At 42.8% G+C, this 19408-nt stretch overlaps 1 protein-coding gene across 2 annotated transcripts in view; it reads right to left on the bottom strand.

Annotated features, from left to right (window-relative positions):
• The window catches only part of sh2d3ca (SH2 domain containing 3Ca), a 69015-nt gene extending 51812 nt beyond the window's left edge, over window positions 1-17203 (bottom strand). For both annotated transcript variants that reach the window (XM_076284208.1, XM_076284209.1), the window contains exons 1-2: window positions 17009-17203; window positions 10936-11731 (exon numbers count right to left, since the gene is read on the bottom strand). In XM_076284208.1, coding sequence (XP_076140323.1) covers window positions 10936-11731; window positions 17009-17027 — 815 coding nt within the window. In that variant the 5' untranslated portion in view covers window positions 17028-17203. The remainder of the gene's footprint in view (window positions 1-10935; window positions 11732-17008) is intronic.
• Window positions 17204-19408: the final 2205 nt, after the last annotated feature.

Here is a 19408-nt window from a genome sequence, read left to right as displayed (position 1 = left end):
TTCATAAATCTGGCACTGGAGGGAGGGGGGGGGCATGGAGGAACACTTCTGGCCTGGCATCCATCTATGGTGATGAGATTAAGGTATCAGGGGAAAAGTGGATAAGAAATAATGTGCTGTCAGTCTGGGTGGTAGTCCAAGATGGGAGCACAATTTATCTTTTTATGGAGAAAGGAGAGAAATAAGCGGAAATTGCTCAGAAATAGTGAAATTCCAACTGACAATTTCAAAACATTTTCAAACTGAATGATTGTCAGACACAAAGTTGAGATAATGGATGAATTATCACTGTAAAGATTATATTATCACTCCTTAAAAGTAATTCGTAACATTCAAAAACACTATGGACAATATTGCTCCAATAAAAGGTACCGGTGACCACTACCTATTCCCATCAATTTGTTCACTGTTCAGTGTCCTCCTTTACTTTCAAATTTCAACAAAGACACACACACACACACACAAACACAGATTTTTATACTTTAACTTTTTACTTTAGCTTTCCCCTTGAAGATCTACTGTGTGCAAGCTCTCTCGCCCTCCTCTCTGATGTTGCATGACCTTTCAGGCCAAGAGGTCAAGGGTGAGCTCATGGAGTAACCGTGACTTCAGAAAGCGCTGGCATCACAGATGCGCTTCCATGGAGACTATTGTTTAAGGATGGTCGTTGTCCGGGAGACGAGTGTTTGAAGACACCCAGAACAAAGGCAGGAAAAAGCCTTGACTCCTCTTGGCTTCCTGAGAGTTCATCTTATGTCCCTAATCAACCTTAACACACACGCGCACACCGCACACACACATTCTCACACACACACTTCTTCCGCTGTTCATAAGACTTGTTTACCATTACTCTTTGAATGGACCTACTTGACTCCATCCCCCATGTCTATGTATGTGCTCTTTCTCACAGATCTACACATACAGGCACAGGCACACACACACACACACACACACACACACACACACACACACACACACACACACAGACACACAAATGGAATCTTTTCCTTACAGTAGGGACCTACTAATAGTACAAGGGAAGCCAGTGTTACTTTGAGTGTGTTTGGGAGGTTTTTACCTGACCTCTGCAGTCAGCAGACCTCACACAGTCACACACACTTTTATGGCCCAAATGGATTCACCCCACCATGATGGCTGACATGTTAGAGAGGAATCAGACAACAGAGCACGGTATCCACTGGCAACATTCAATGTGTGTGAAAATATTCTCTGACTCTGACTCATCTTGTGAGAGCTAAACCCACCACATCATGGTGCTTGATGGTCTTCAATGTGTGTGTTTCTGTGTGTGTGTGTGTGTGTCTGTGTGTGTGTGTGTTTGCATGTGTGTGTGTGTGTTTGCATGTGTGTGTGTGTGTGTGTGTGTCTGTCCATAAATCCGTCTCTCCAGACATTCTCTCTAGAGACAGAAAGCGTGAGAACGCAGCCATCACGTCTCTTCTCTCTGTGTGTCTGACAACCAACCGCCAGCCACCACTGAAGATGTCGGCCAGTCGTCCAGCCAGCCAAACTTCCCTTCCTGACCGCCCGCAGTCAGCCGGAGCGATGGCATCTCTCTTGGGCATCCTCTAAGAGGGCTTTTCCTTTGGCAGGCACACACACACACACACACACACACACACACACACACACACACACACATAGACACACGCGTAAACACACACACACACACACACGCACGCGCGCTCACACACACACAGAGCGGATGCGGTTATTCTGGAGTGGGGCGAAGGGAAGCCAATGAGGAGATGAATGGACCGGCAGCAGCACCTATTCAAACACTTTTGGCCCTGGCTGCTGGTTTCCAAGGAGCCGTTGGTAAAAGAAAAACAAAATAAAGCGTGTGTGTATGTGTGTGCGCGCACAAGTAATACACACACATATAAACACACACTGCCTCTCCATCTCTCCTTCACACACACATACACACACACACACACACACACAACTGTTTCAGACTATTTCAACTCTTTCTCCCTCGCATACACAAACATCAAATGCAGTCCCACTCAATGTATTACACACACACACACACACACACACACACACACACACACACACACACACACACACACACACACACACACACACACACACTGACATTCTCTAATACACATTTACTCACAGTCTCACTAAAACACACAGAAATACACACAGATAATTCAATTCCCTTCTCTTTCCTCTGCTGACTAATGGCTCACTGTGTATGTGTGTATGTTTGTATAAGTGTGTGTGTGGGGGGGGGGGATTTGAGTGTGTGTGTGTGTGTGTGTGTGTGTGTGTGTGTGTGTGTATGTGTGTTTGTGTGTGTGTGTGTGTGTGTAAGAGAGAGGGGGGGGCAGATCCCACACTGATCTCACACAGATCACACTTCACACACACTGATAAGACACAATCAGTAAAATGCTGTCCAGTTACTGTATCAAACCTCCATAATAACCTCACATCACCTCACCTCCCTACTACCCAACACCTGCTGCCCAAACACTCTCTTTTTTTGTCTCTTGTTCTTTTATTTTTCTGTGTGTATGTGTGTGTGTGTGTGTGTGTGTGTGTGTGTGTGTGTGTGTTGGTGAGACAAGGATGTCCATAATGAAAGCAGTGTATGATATTGATAAATATTATGAACACATTAAAATAAACATTACATGATGCACATAAACATACATCCTCCTTCCCTCTCACTCTACCCCTCACACCCCACGCCCACCCTAATAACCCTGATCTGACCCAGCCCCACCCGTCTGCAGTCTCCCTGCATGTCATAAGTCAGACTGGTCCTTCTCACGGTCCGGGGAGCCCCCACTGTGCCAAAACCATCACCCACCCCCTCCCCCAATCCTGTCTTCGGCCCCTTCGTCTAAACCCCCCCCCCTCCCCCCCCCCGTCCAGTAGCCCTGAGGACAACAGAGGGGAAACATGAGAGGTGGCAGTAAATCAGCACGCTATCGTTGGTGGGGAATGTACTACATGGACATTATACACACACACACACACACACAGACACACACACACACACACAAACACTATCATAAACACACACGCATGCACAACCATACACTATCTCTCTCTCACACACACACACACACACACACACATACACACACTCACACACAAACACTAACACACATGCACACCCATGCACAACCGCACACTCATACACAAAAAGCCCCCACACTCTACTGTACCCCTCAATCACACACACACACACACACACACACACACACACACACACACACACACACACACACACACACACACACGCACACACACACAACTACACTGTAATTACACACAGTGACACACATACATACATACATACACATAGATACACAACCGCACAGACACACACACACAACTGCACACTCACCTACACACACACACACCCTCATGTACACACATTATGCACATACTCAGTGCACACTCAATCACACTCAGTCATGCATAAACGCAAACAAACAAAAACACACCATACATCAAGAATGCCTTTTGTGATGTGGGAAAGTTTCAGCAAGGCGATGACATACAGAGATCTGTAACCAATGGAATAGGCCTACTACAAAAACATACACATACATATAACAGTTCACCCAAAGCATAATGCAAACAAGTGCAAACAAACACACACAGACACACACACACACACACACACACACACACACACACACACACACACACAATTTTAAATTGTACGACATGACTGCAAAGACAAAAAAACACACAGTAGGGCTACTAGCCTCGCTCAATCCTGCGGTCCCTAACTCCCTGTATACTCTCACTCTATTTCCAGCTGTTCTTGGATCAGTTTTCCCCAAACCCTTTCACACAGGGAACATCAAAAGCAAAACCTAAAACCTGACTCCAATCCAACGCCTCCAGTACCATGTATCATGTCTGATTCACCAGCCTTTGTGACACTCAAGTCACGTTGGCATCCTAATTACTTGACTGAAAAGTTAATTTAACTCGCAGTAGGTTGACGACTATAGGCTACGGTCTGAGGAAGTGGAAAATTGCATAGGATATTACAATAGTCTTTGAAACGCTTCTTCATGTCGAACGAGTAACTTTATTTCAGTCTTAATTAACAATTAAAATTCCACTCTCTGAGATTAAAACAGTTCATTCATGTTGCCCGCGGGCATGTTTAAAGGTGATTGGAGTTTCGAGTTAAATAGACTGCACCGTGATATGCTAGCGATTAATCATTAGCTCACAAAGTATTGCTAAGTAATTACTTCCCGGCACTGATCTCACCTTAAACCCATGCCCCGCGCAGACTTCTCCAACACCGGCTTCTCTTCTCTTGTCTATTCTCCAACTTCACAGACTCTCCAACTTCACTCTGAACAGTATAACAAGTGCTGTACGGGTTTTAGAGGACACAGCTCTGTCATTAACTTAACGGAGAGAGAGCCGAAGTGGTTTCTTTGTTCGAAGAACAAGTTGAGTGAGTGAGTAACCGTTACGCACAGTTCTTCTGTGCCAGCTTGTTCTATTCCAGCTGCGTCCGTTGCCGCGGGGGTTTAATTGAGAGGTGAGGTCAGAACGCGTTGGTCATCGTGTCTCTTCAGACAGGCTGGGTTACTTCCAGCGTCTCTGTTCGCTACCCATTCAAGGTGGAGACTTGAGCCAAGGATGATGTCAGCCCTGACTCAAATGCGCTCCTCTACACGAACATTGTTGCTCCCGAAAACATTCCTCTGCTTCTGCTGACCATGAATCATGTCGCTCCTCAAGTACGTGGTATGCATATTTGAAGCGACCTTATCAAGCTATGTCTTCTCAAATACATATTCTCAGAACTCTCTGACATAAAATTAGACAACAATGTCGTCTAACAATATGCAGTCATCCACACATACAGTACAAGTTAAGTAAGCTTATGTGAGCTTATGTGTTTAGAATGCTTATGGAGAAAATGAAACTAATTGTGCATTGCGACACTTAAAACAAAATGTGCTAAGTGAACTGGTTCAAAGACCAAAGTCCCACATAAATAAGAACCCTTATCATGTCAGAAAGATAATCCTTTGTGCTATAAATTATAGCTGTATTGGAAGCATGTCCAAATGCACTGATCTGTGTGTAATCCTATGGGACAGTGGAATTGTTTTGGGTTTGATTCGTCCTTTCAGAGGGACTCAAAGCTCATACTGTGTGACCGAGGTGAAGTGAGCGAGCCAAGCCGGGCCCATGCCGAGTCCCGTGGGCCCATACGGTTTAATTAGTTCATAGCGCCGTGCTGGAACAAACTGTATGTTCGGCCCATTCCAGCTGTGTGCCCGCTTGTCACCACCTTTCACCCCATTAGGGATCATGCCGCTGCGCTGCATGAGGCGCCGGCTAATGCCCTTGATATGGAACTTCTGGCGTTAGCCAGGCTAGGAACTTCCCCCTATATGCACCTCCTATAGTGGCCTTTGTATGCTATAACTGTACAACAAGCCGATTTCAGGGATTAAACCCATTATACACACTGGTAAACTCGCACACTTGTACATACACTTACACCTGTGAAGTGCACCACTTCTATGGGAGGTGTCAGTTTTATGCTGCTGTGTAGTGTAGGGGTATAGATAACAAGATGTCCCAAAGCTGTAACCTACATAAGTACAAATTAAATGCGTCAACTGTACGTTTTTAACTGCAAAAGCAAGACTTTACCGGCTTCCAGGAGCAGCACATATTTGTATTCCAGTGTTTCCCATACGTTGAGTAATCTGTGGCAGGGCGCCACTAAATTAAAACCGGCTGTCACACATTAATGTTCTATGTTGTACTATTTAAATTAAGGATAAGATAAAATCCTTTCGTTGAGGCACGCTTTTTACGCATGCAGCCTTTCCTTGCCCAGTCCTGCTCTCTCTCCACTGCGAAGCTGCCCCTCTTCTGCATGTGCATTTATATGGTGCATTTATGGCACCTGGGAATGTCAAGGACCACCCTGTGATTACTTTGTTTTTCCCAGAGCAAGTGTGCTTTAATTGCCGTTGGAATGTGTGACAAACACAGCAAAGGTTTTTTAAAGGTTAAAACATACACTCACTAATCCTAAATAAACAACTGTATTTGCTTAAAATATAGTGTAAGACGCTTGTGAAAGAAAGATATGCAGCTTTCAAGTGACAAAAACGCAAATTCCCAAGTTCACATTAAAACTGTTGGACATGAATGGCCACATGGTACAAACGAACTACAACGTGACGACAAAAGAGATGAGGAGCCCCTACCTGGGCAACTCTGTTAGCAAAATCTAGCCCCAGTTTCTGACGTCTGACTCACACATTACGTGACGTAAATGATGCGGAATGATGACGTTTTCACTGGGAAAAAGTTTTTTCCAATGCCCATGAACACTAGGATAGTCCAGGCAAAGTAATAGCCTGGCTTCGCTCTCCTACGTACTTCCGCTCAATTTTCTTTTCCCTTCAGTACATCGTCTGGGTCTGCGGTATATTTGCGGGTTTTCTCCTGCAAAAATCTGCAGGTCCAATCAGCGAACAGAGGGAGTAGCTGAGAACGATGACATTGAGGTTGTTTATGTCTGGCTAGTTTGAGCCAGACGTACGTCACAACCAAATGTTAGCCCCATTGGGGGTGTATTGTAGCCCGGTTGAAACCAGACCCTTCTCAATCGAAACTGAGAGTGGGTCTAGGGTAGAGATGCGCGGTTCGCGGTTACAGCCGCGGACTCCGCGGTTAAACCGCGGATCGGGCGGATGACGTGAAGAAATATAATATTTTAATTAAATTCGGGCGGGTGGCGGTTGAACCAATCAAACGCATCACCCATATACATTAAAACAACCAGCGGATGGCGGGCGGGTGCGGTTTTGAAAATTGGTCAAAAAACTTTGGTGCGGATGGATGGCGGATGGATGATAAGTTTTGCTATGCGGTTACGGTTGAAATAATACCCCATCCGCGCATCTCTAGTCTGGGGAAGATGAATTCACAGCCCATTTCCAAAGGGCGTTCCCAAACGGACGCCGATCAAAATGCAAACGCAATAGGAGAGGCCAAAAACCAATCAGAGCAACGAAAGAGACAGAGTGACGGAAACACACAATTTGCAACACTGTCTGGTTGTAGGGAGAAGCAGGAAGAATGTATCACTTTTTAATTAAACATAGGCTAATTTACAAAGACATCGTGCCACACTGAAAGCTAATATTTTGTCACTAGCAATTTACATCCGCCCTCTGTCAAACACAATTGCATTTTCAGCTCTGAACAAAACCGTTCACGTTCAAACGAGCATTTTGTTTCATTCGTCCCTACAGTAACTTAGCCCTGGAAGCAAATGTAATTTGCTGCCGCTAGGGTGCGTCTAGATTTCTAGGCTAACAGTAACGGCTCCCACACACAGCTGCTTGCATCGCGTTGCTGGAGACGCATCCCATTCACTTTAAATGGGCTCACGTGATCCGTTGCCGAACTGAATTGTGGGTCCGTCGCGTCGCGTTTCTCCCGCCGCTCGCGTTGAGGAGTTCAGCTGTTGCTGCACCGACAGACGGCACCGGCCAATCAAGCCAATCTACGGACGGCACCAACCAATCACATTACGGTTTTACTTCAAGTCATTTGCATAGCTACCGTCGGGAACACCCACTGGCATGCGTTGACGGAACGCAGCTGTGTGTGGGAGCCGTTACTCCCTGTCTTAAACCAACGTGATAGCAGCTTCAAAAAAGCGGCAGCAGCCATCGTTGATGTTTTTTTTTTTTACAATTAGTCTGTCGTAAAACGCTACTTTGCCTGGACTATTAACAAAACATTAACGATTGTTGAAGGATTGTTGTTGCCACATAGAAGCATTGCATGGAAGACGGCGGGCTAAATTGCTATTAAATCCATTTAGCATCGTGACCATGCTGCACAAATATGTTAAAAACTGCTGCATTTAAGTTAACTCTGCTAAGGTCTTATCACAACATAGTGCATTGAGGAGACTAAACTAAGTTAAGTTATGCAATCAAGTCGTATCTCAAAGCTAACGTTAGAATACGAGTTTAGCATGCGCCCAGCTGCTTGTCAATTTCGAGGTTACTCGTGCAGGGCTCATTTTATTGACTCTGACACTGAATGTTTGTACCCTGGAAATCCAGAATTCTCGCGAGAGCACAAAGGAATTACTTTTACCCCTTGCATCCCGGGGAACCAATCAAATCAGCGTATCTGACATATGCGGGCCAGAGGCGAGCTAAACTGATGACGACAGCGCTGCAACGTTGGAGGTCAGTAAACATTGGTCGTAGTGTTATCCAATTGCGTCGAAGTCCGGAATCATTCAGAGTAAACATTGGTCTAATGTTATCCAATTGCGTGCAGTTAGATTTTCAAATGCATGCTTGGTGCTGCCCCTCGAGTTGGGCCATTACGTTGTTGAAACATTTGTCTAGATTACCAGGGTCTGGATTTTCCAGGCTAGAATGTTTGCAAAATCCCGATGCAAATGGAAAAGTGTTTTCCAAGACTCAAAAGTGCTTGTCCCAAGAAGAAGTATGAACCTTATTGCATCCATACATGCAGTCTTTTAACTGTGTTAAAATTGCAAGGGTTCCCTCACGAACGTCTTAAAGTGACAGGCACTTAATTAGACCTATGCACTACCAAGACAATCACCCCCACACACACACACACACCACAAGTGTAGGCCTACCACTTCTGTGAGAGATGCCATTTTTTTGTGTGATTCACTAGAGATGCATAAAGAACAAAGCGTCCCAGGCATTTTTTCTGTCGGTCAGGTCTTTGAATGCACCACCACCTGTCTTGTGCGCCTATTACTTCACAGAGGTGAAGTTTTATGGTGCTCATAAAGGATGCAAGAGTGCAAGTATGAGCAGTTCACCATGACATTCCTTATTAGTTCTGGTGTTGCATCTGAGGCACCAGAGACTCCTGCTGTGTTCTGTAACTGAGAATGCTGCATTTTCTACTGCTTGTAACCGAAGGGTTGGCGGTTTGATCCCTGACCAGTGGGAACGGCTGAAGTGCCCTTGAGCAAGGCACCTAACCCCTCACTTCTCCCCGAGCGCCGCTGTAGCAAGGCAGCTCACTGCTCCAGGGTTAGTGTGTGCTTCACCTCACTGTGTGCTCTGTGTGTTCACTAATTCACGGATGGGATAAATACAGAGACCAAATTCCTTATATACGCAAGTATACTTGGCCTAGAAACCTGATTTACATGATTTACATTTTATTCCTCATGTGAATCTGTATACATACAAGCAGGCTGTGACAAAGGCCTTCTTCAAGGAAGTTAAGTGATGGATAATGTATAGTCAGGAATAATGTATAATTGGTCACTGTAGAAAGACAAATCCTGACAGGGTGAACATGATCCTGACACACAGCGCAGGGGTCCTACATTGTCCTGAAGGGATTAATAAGAAATAGGAATTGAAAGTTTCAGGTGTTACATGACGATGTATTTACCCTCTGATCCAGTTACAGTTCTGGTTCTGTGAACTGATTACGTGCAGAATGTTATGAAATGTGAATCAGTCACACAAAACGTGTGTGACTGAATGTTGCCAATAGCAGCAGACATTATTTTTATCTGTCGGACATCCAAACATTATGATAGCTCCACACAAAGGTCCTTTCTGTGGAGCTGTATAAAAAATAGCTGATATATGATGACTGTTAATCTTCAACAGGTCATTCAAATGGAATTTACTGCATCTTCTTGCATATTCCACAAGTCCTTTTTAACTTATAAGGACCTGGAAACAGCATTTATCTCCTCACGGCTGGATTATTTTTAAAATCCCCTATGCGTGGGGCTGATGCATTCCACTCTAGCAAGACTGCCACTTGTTTAGAATGCAGCTTCTGCCAGCCTTTTAACTGGAACAAAGAAACGAGAGCTGTTCTGGGTAAATCGGCTAAAACCAATGATTAAGCTCCACGGTATAATCTTTTTATATTATTTAATTTTTAAAGATTTTTTTTAAATTATTGTTCACTATTAAATTTAACTATTGTATTGTTTTTTTATTTGTATGTCGCTTTGGAAATCCCAAATCCCATAACTATAATCTATCTGTCAAGTCCATATTCTCCAAGGTCATCCTCCCAAAAACAACTCTTTTTCCCCCTGACCCAGGACCCACTCCCCTGGTCCCCACTCTGTTGCCGTCCCTCTGGAATAGTCTTCCATCCCATATTAAATCCTTCACCACTGACAGTTTTAAGTATACATAATGTAGAACATCAGATACCAGCTGGATGCTAAGTGGTGAGTGAGTCTAAACCCATAAGACCTTGACATAGCAAAGTTCTGAATCTTACTTGGTTCCAGTGGTTAAAATGATCTAATTTGGCCCAAAATAGTCTAATAGTCTAGAATAAAATAAAAATAGCAGCTGTTCCATTTTTTTTTTTTTTTTTTTTTTGCAGTAACAGCACAATTAAATGCAAGGCACTAGTAAGTAACGGTTCAAACATACACAGTACTTACATAAACCAGAATAAAGATAACTGTCATAGTTGTGTATTTGCAAAGTATCAATGTGTAAAATATGAATAAAATCATGAATATGACTGAGGTATCAATGAAGATGTTTTTGTGTGTGTCCCATGATGTTTTTGATGGTAAATTGGCATGGTTGTTGATTGGCCACTACGGGAAATCCCCTACCTATAGCACTAGGAAATTAAGACATATCTGAAATCTAAAATTGGCTCTTTAGAAAGGTTACTCCTCCACAAAACAAAGTGTAGAAGGCCCAGTTTAGGCCCAGTTTTTGAGAGCTCAGAAAATGTGTGAGTATCAAGTTTTACGTTTTTGTTAAATCTGTATTAAACAGAAACACACTTCTGCACACACATACACATGCACACAGAATAGGTTTTAGTCTGAAACCACGTAAACTGACTGGCCATTCATGTCATGGCACTCACCTGTTGTCTGTCTCCCTCTGCTGGTCACTCTCTGGCTGTGCCGGCTGGACCTCCTCCGCTGGACTCTGCCTCCACTCTGGCTGCTTCTCCTCATCCTTCTGCTCTTCGGTCTTCCTCCCCCTCTTCATTGGCAACACCACCTGACACGGGGGCTGATGTGTGTCCGCTGAAGGGGATTGTGGGCTTTTTGGCCTTTCAGCTAAATGTCCACCAGGTTGCACTGTTTCACCAGCCTGAGGGCTCTTAGACCCATCTGTTCTGGGCTCCTCCACCGGAATAGCTCTAAACTCTCCATCAACTGTGTCTCCAGTTGTTTTCTCAGCGCCACCTTCTTCTGCCTCTTCCTCTATTTTCTTAGGGCTCCCCCTAGTGGCGATAGGTTTGGCTGCAGCTTGCGGCAGCATGGTTGGGCGTCCTGGACTGGACAGCATGCTCAACAGTGGCGAGTCGCAGACGTGGTCCATGGGCCTCATGCTCTGACTGCGGCCCAGCTCTGCGCCACGGTGTGCCCGGCTCTTCCGCGAGCCTTTACCGCCCCCTTTGTCCTTGTCCTTGTCCTTGTCTTTGTCTTTCTTCTTGCTGAGCTGGCGTGGCATGGTGCCCATGTGGCTGTACATCTCGCTGGAGCGCACGTAGCTCGGCAGGCGCGGACGGACGTCCATGTCATCCACGGAGGACTGCGACGTCGGCGACGACGGCGTCTCAAGTTCCGCCTCACCTTTGTCGTCCGACTTGGAGGCTTTGCCGGACGAGCGCCGGAAGGTGAGGTTGGTGAGGCTGCCGAACCATTTGAAGTCTGCATGTAAAGAGAGAACAGAAGTGTAATTATATTTTGAGCATTGTCAGTGGTATAAAATAGCATTTGCTTTTTGATGTGATAGCTTGCCCTCTTAGCTTTCACTATAAGCCCATTCACATTCACTGTTAATGCAAAACATGGTCTTGCTCAAAACTCCACCGTAATTTTGTTCTCAATCAAAAGTTTGAATTTGTTAACTACAGTAAATAGACAGTAGGTTGTTTTTACTCCGTAGTTATGCTTTAACATGATGGCATCGGAGCAGTTTTTGAAACGTGGACATTTGTTGAGATGTTTTTTTTTTCTGTTGCTCTGCGTACTATATGTCATCTCCTTCATTGCTCTGATTGGTTTGAGGTAATGTCCTTTTAGGCAAGTCCCTCCACTCGGTGGCCATATTGTAACTTCAGGTTAGACTTCACGACAGCAACCTTGCTCCAGCGGTGAGATCACAACACGTGATTGGCACGATGTATTCACAACACACCACATTATTGGCACAATGTATTCACATGTCGACTTTTTTTGCCACGGAAGGGGCCGGATATGTGTAGACAACTGCCAGAGCTGGCAAAAGTACTCAATTCCCGTACTCAAGTAGAAGTACAAATACTCGTGTTAAAAAATACTCTGGTAAAAGTGGAAGTACTGATTTAATTTCTTTACTCAAGTGAAAGTAACAAAGTACAGGCTTGGAAATTTACTTAAAGTATAAAAGTAAAAGTAGTCTTGTGAATGACAACCATTTTATATGCAAAAGTACCTGGACCACACAAATGTTGAGTGCAAGAGTCTCTCTTTTTAAATCTTCCCATAACCTGTTGGGCCATTTCTAGGCTTTCCCCCCCCCCCCTCCAACATTGCACTGCCTACTTCAGAGGGCAGTGTGTTCTTTTGGCCTACCATCAAATGCTGGACATCTTTAGAAAGCCAAGATCCTGTAGTTTCTTAGGAAGCACTAGCACAGAGTAACAGAGCCTAGAATATATAAATATATATATATATATATATATTTTTGTCTTTCTGCCGGATAACAAGCATCTCTGAACTGAGCACATTTCAGCCCTCTAGGTCACTTGATATGATTTTAGACACACAACTGAGCCTTAGGGCCAGGTCTTGCGAAGCTGAGTGCAAAAGTAGATCAGAATGAATTTATAGAATGAAAAATGTGTACTTTAGACCATTATTGGCCAAGGAATGCTCATGCGTTTTGTAATGCCCTATGGAAACTCCCCATAGGACTTGTGGTTACCCAAAATGCATACTGACAATAAAAGTATGCATTTCTGAGGTTTCTTGTAGACCTTGAATTTCCCCTTGGGTATCTATCTATCTATCTATCTATCTACAGTATCTATCCACCTATCTATCTATCTGTCTATCTATCTATCTATCTATCATTTTGGATTGTAACCTGTCAGGTTCTGATATAGAATGACTACACAAAATGGAATAATTACACAAAAGTCTCTATTTTTGCATTTTTGTTTGTTGGCTTCATGAGTGTGTATAACTGCACAATATCTGCACAACTAATATTGGTTAAAACAACATGAATATTCAATTCCTATTGATTCCTGTGAAAATTTCAAGACCAGGAATGTAGTGGTAAAATAAGAGGTGGGTAAACTATGAGTTCTGTGATCACGGTGGACTGCGCATCGGTATGCGGTATCAGATTTTTAGAAAAGGCATTCAGAACATGTTTGATGGTGGAGGTTATTGTCCAATGTTTATAACAATACAAGTGGCATTAAGTGGTTCATAGAGTGCATTATGAGTGTACATAATGTTATTGTGGATAATACAGTGTGATTTTTAAATGTTAACAGTTGTAATTGGTCTTTTGAGAGGTGGATAAACTCTAATCAGAGGTGGATAAACTATTTCTGAAATGTCAGAGGTGGGTAAACGTTTACCTGCGTTTAGCCTCCACTATATCCCTGTTCAAGACCCAAATGCTGCATATTGCTAAGGACATAGGCTACACTGCAGCTAGAAGTTAGGGAAGCACCAAAGGCGAGGAGAGAGGGAGGGCATTACTACTACGTGCTAACGTTAACGTTACTGCCATCAAGCTGCAATGATTTGCCGCGAATGCCATCCAAATCTGTCAAGTGCAACGCCTATTCCCATCCGCTATTGATGATGCGAAAATAATAACGGTAGTGAAATGATTTGAAACTAAAGTAACGAGCCCGTTTTGTAAAATGTAAAGAGTAGAAAGTACCGATATTCACTTTAAAATGTAAGCAGTAAAAGTAAAAAGTCGCCTCAAAAATAAATAGTAAAGTAAAGTAAAAATATCTGAAAAATCTACTTGAGTACAGTAATGAAGTATTTGTACTTTGTTACTTCCCATCTCTGACAACTGCCATATTGGCTTTACAAACTAACCCCATGCATTTCTATGGAAGATTTTTTGGGTGCTGTGTCTCCTCATTAGAAAGTCTCTGTTTTAGGTCTATCTACTGTAATTGCAATTATTGCAATTGCAGTTTTACACACTATTGACTTGTATGGTATCTAATACAGTGGCCACATGTGGTGCAAGTTGGTATTACTACAGGGCAATGCTAACTGGTTTGTATGCTAACTTCAATGGATATCTGGAAAACACAGATTTCACACATGCACAGCAATTTCAACATGACATCAAAACGGTTCTTTTTTCACATTCTGTAGTTGAATGTAACATGGAAGTAACATGATGTAGGAATTCCCCCTTTTGTCAGTCCTCAACTTACAGCGTACCCAATTTCTCTAAAAACAACAAAAATGGACTAGCCTACTACCCACAACAACGTTGCATAGTGCAATATAGGTGTGCATCGGCATTGTCAGAGACTCCATTTTCTTTACTGTAAACAAGTGTGTCATCAAATTGAGGTAAGCTTATTATATGGTAAAGAATTACATTGTACTTTTAATGTATAGGTAATGTTGTTATTCACTTCATGACATTATTGTCTATAGACAATACTGTATACAGTATAGCTGTATTTGTATGTTTGAATATATATTATATATATTAACACTTAATGAGCCTCCTTAATCATGATAAGCATATGTTTAAATTATACTTCTGTCAAGCACAGCTGCAATAATGAAAGCATTAGTCTATCTTCAGAGCTTTCAACAGCCAACATGACAAATGTTTAGAAAAGCATTTCCTGTTTGAAATAAAGCTATGCAGGGCAACTATAACATTCTCTTATCCTTCCACTTAAATAATGTCATATTTTTTAATAGCCTTCGAAGCGCAAGCAACGCAGCAAAAACACACAATGGTCTTGTGGGACCAGATTAATTTGCCTATTTTGGCTGCTGTTGTTGGAGTCTGTCACTTTCTGAGATGAAGGCTAGTGCCTTGAGATATTGAATTTAATGAGCACAGGCTCAATGTTACCAGCACCCATGTGTGAATACAAACACACACACACACACACGCACGCAGACACACACAAATACACACATTAACACAGTATGAATACCTATACATCAGAAGGCATAAGCAAGCCCATACAGTACATGCACAACATGCAGGACATTCACATATACAAGCCTAACCACCGAACCACACTCCCACTCACAGACACACACAAGCACACTAAAATACACAAGCTGTTTATGCAATACTCATGCAGAAACACACACGCTCATGCACACACACACAAACACACACATTCTGTCGCACACACACACACACACACACACACACATTACTTTGCCCTATGATGCCTTTTGGTCTCTTGTTGTATTGCTGTGCAGACTCTGATGCACAGAGAGTGTGGGACTGACTAAAAATATCACAGAGGCCTGTGGGTCAGTGCCGACCGACCACCATTTCTCTCTCTCTCTCTAGCTCTCTCTCTCTGGTTCTTCTCAGAATGATAGTTCCGGGTTCCGGAGAGCAGTTTATTTCACTGTTTGTAGAAGCAGGACATTGTCAAAACTTTCGCCTGTCATCTCATATCTTCACATCTAGGGCCTGTTTCCTCCTTTGCTTTGGAAAGACTTTGAAACATTTGTTTCCTGTGCTTGCATGCCTGTTAGTCTGCCTGTCTCTGTGTGTGTGAAGATATTTTTTCTCAGTGCATAGTGTGTGTGTGTGTGTGTGTGTTCGATGTGAAGATATCTTTCTCTCAGTGCATATATTTATACTATTTTGTCTGTGTTGTTTTTAGGGCAAGATTTAGCTACATTCTGTCACATGCCTTGTAGAGCATTTTGCCCTGATTACACCTCAAAAAGGGCTAAATTCTTTGCTTTAAGGGTTCAGCTTATTTATTTGAATGTTTGAATGGTATTGTCATGTTAATAAACATAACATTTGGAATATGAATACAGTATTACTGTATTACAATTACTGTATTACAATTGTCATTATACATCATACTATTGTAACTGAAAATATAAATATAATCCTTACCTAAATGCCTATAGTCTTACTTAATATATCTATAACTATTAATCCAGTTTTGTTTGTAATATTCTTTTTGTATATTGTTGCCATACCAGTATTGTTCTATGATGAGCATGTCTGTTATTCCGAACAGTTGGCAGAGCCCCCATCTATTCTTTATTTTCTATTGATTTTCCCTTAAATCCCTGTTTCCATCTTCAATAGTAAGGTCCCATATGTTATTACAGGCTATTCCCTGAACACACTCTGGTATTAACACAATACAGAAATTGATTCACAATTTTTTCATACAAATACAAATCTCCCTCATCCAATCTACAGTGCGCTTGACCTTGCTCGAAGCAAAGTCACAATGAAGGAACCAAACCAAAAATCTGAGAGCAGCTTATCCCCAAAGCCATCTTTCTCTCCAACGTGTCAATAAGATGGAGCACAATGCAATCCTCGATTAATCTTCAAAACTTGATAAAGAAATCAATACAGGCTTGAGGCATAACGCATCATCGCAGTTTCTCGGTCTAGATGCTGAAAATGCACCTGATCACAACAAAGAACACTTAAGGTGAAAGAAAGACAATTAATGAAAAACTAAATGAACGCTCTCTAAACATTAATAAATAAAAAACACATAAATAAATATTTAATTATCTAAAATTACAACACGATTTATATTAAAAAATTATGGCTCTGTCAGGTGCGTTGGGTAACCACCCCTTCCCTTCCATGAATGAAATGACATTGCAACCACTTTTCCTGCTAAGTGAAGCTCTGTGGGACAAACCAATCACACACACACACACACACACACACACACACACACACAAACACAGTGTTTCCATACTCACTCAGTTTACGTTTGTTCATGTTTCCTGACCAGTTCTGGTGCTCCCAGCTGTGCCACAAGTGGTGATATGTGGTGGTGGTGTGAGGATCTTTTCGAGTCCGTTTGTTTTGTTTCTATTTATTAGTTTGAGTCCTAAACTGTGTCAGATTCTGTGCGTATATGTGTGTGTATCCGTGAATATGAATGTGTGTGTATGTAAAGCCAGCACTAGATGTATGCTACTTCCTGTTACTTCCTACGAATGTGCTAACATCATCTGCATAAACCACTTTCCTGTGTGGCAGATGTGAGGTTTTGTGTGAGTGGATGTGTGTGTGTGTGTGTGTGTGTGCTGAAGTGTGTGTGTCTGTGTAGTGTGAGTGACACTTTGACACTTTTTCATTTGTCACAGCTCACATACTGTCGCAAAACACAACAATATGTATATTCAATGTTTCTGTGTGTTTATGTTTGTCTGTGTGAGTGTGTGTATATTTACTTGGGTACACATGTGTGTGGGGGTACTTCCTAGGTACCCATACATGTGATGTGTATGTGTGTGGACTGTGTGTGTATATGTGTGTGTGTGTGTGTGTGTGTGCGTGCACGCACTTCATAGGTACCCATGTGATGTGCGTGTGTGTGTGTGTGCGTGTGCACATATTTCATAGGTACTGATGTGATGTGTGTGTGTGTGTGTGCACGTACTGTACTTCATAGGTACTGATGTGATGTGTGTGTGTGTGTGTGTGTACTTCATAGGTACCCATGTGATGAGTCTGAAGTGATGACTACTACCCTACCACAATGAACACTCCTGTTTTTGCTGTGTCTTGTTACCACATGCTGACTCTCTGACATATTCCAAACATCAAGTCACCGGAAGACCGTTCTGTTCCCCTTTACTTGTGCAACTGGATGACAGAGCAAAGGTCACATGACAGCTTGGCTCTTGTGCTCTGCAATCAAACATTTGGAGAGATCCCGCATTCGCAGACATTACAGATATTCACCGGCCAGGCCCAGTCGTGTGCAGGTGAAAGAAAAATAATCTTGTTTTGCGCATTCTATTCTCAGAATTATTTCCGGAGTTCTCTGTTTCAGGGGTGGGGTGTTTGTGTGTGAAATGAGTGAGATGACTGACTACGCCTCTCTGTCGAGGGTGTCACTTCCTCCACTCCATCTTGGGCGTGACTTCCTCTTGTGTGATGTAGCAGTAAGAGGCTATTCAGAAATGAGAAGGTTCACAAGTCGGCTTCTGAGCTTGGGCTACTGCGTGTCTGAAGGTTACTGCAAGAGAAATCTAGCGGTAGCCAGAAAGTCATGGGTTCAGTTGCTTAAGCAAAGCACTTAGCCCAGTCTTGCTCAGATACAAATATCTAAATATATAGCTTTTGAATCGAATTGAAATTATGTAGCTAATTTGTAGTGGACGTGAAACAATTTTCACAATTGTCATTTTCATTCATTCCCATGCAATAGTTGAAGCAAGATGACACCTTGTGTAAAACAGTCTAGTATCATTATTGAATCAATATATAGACTCATGCCGTACATATTATAGAACATAGTGTAGCAGTCAGTACAGCTTTATAATGGAATTTAGACACCACTGATACATTGTGGAGTTGCTTCAATCACGCACCACCCACATTAATGTTGCAGTAAGCATTATCACCAGAAGAGGGCAGCAGTGTCTAGTCGATTAACCTGAGAGAAGCTGAGAAGCCTGCTGATGGATGAAGCAGAGAAGGATCTAGTAACCCTACTGAAGCATACTGGTTTGTGGTGACATGTCAAGCCGAGCAGCTCCCTACACCCATTTAACAACTGCTATGGACAAGTTGTTTTGTCATCATTCATTGGTGGCTTTGGAAACAAATTCACCTTTTCCACTACCCAACCCCAGTGGACCAAGGAATAGACCCAAAGGATAATGTCAGCCTACTGTATAGGCGTCGCTATTCAGGCAGTAACTGAAATTGTGCCTTCTCACATTTTTTGGGGGGAGTACGGTGAGAGGAGCTCAAAGAGGCTAGCAGGAACTTAGCAGAAGCTCATTAACCGCAGAGCCAGTGTGTTCATGCATGCTCTGTCTGCAAATTAGCAAGTTTGTGAAATGTACACAGCTAATTAGCGGAGATTAGGCTGCCAAGGACTGGGCAAAAAATAGATGATCCTTGACAGGGGGATTCCATTCCCACCAGCCCCATGAACTCCCGGAGGGTATCAAAACACACCGTTTTATGTGGGAGCTAATTATCCACCATTATACTAAATGGGAGGAAACGAAAGAGGAGGACCTCAGAGGAGTTGTCTGTGCTGTTCTTTAGAATGTAAAAGGATATGATATTCTGATCTATTTTGAGGATATAGATTCTATTCTTGTTATTTAATCTGATTCATTCCGATTCTGAAATTT

Source organism: Alosa pseudoharengus, unplaced genomic scaffold (assembly GCF_046254945.1).
Source record: "Alosa pseudoharengus isolate Yale_2024_CS ecotype anadromous, Long Island Sound unplaced genomic scaffold, YU_APseudo_1.1 YU_APseudo_1.1_scf_14, whole genome shotgun sequence".
Lineage (NCBI taxonomy): Eukaryota > Metazoa > Chordata > Actinopteri > Clupeiformes > Clupeidae > Alosa > Alosa pseudoharengus.
The sequence above is the reverse complement of the archived record's forward strand: the minus strand, read 5'-3'. Positions and strand labels throughout refer to the sequence as shown.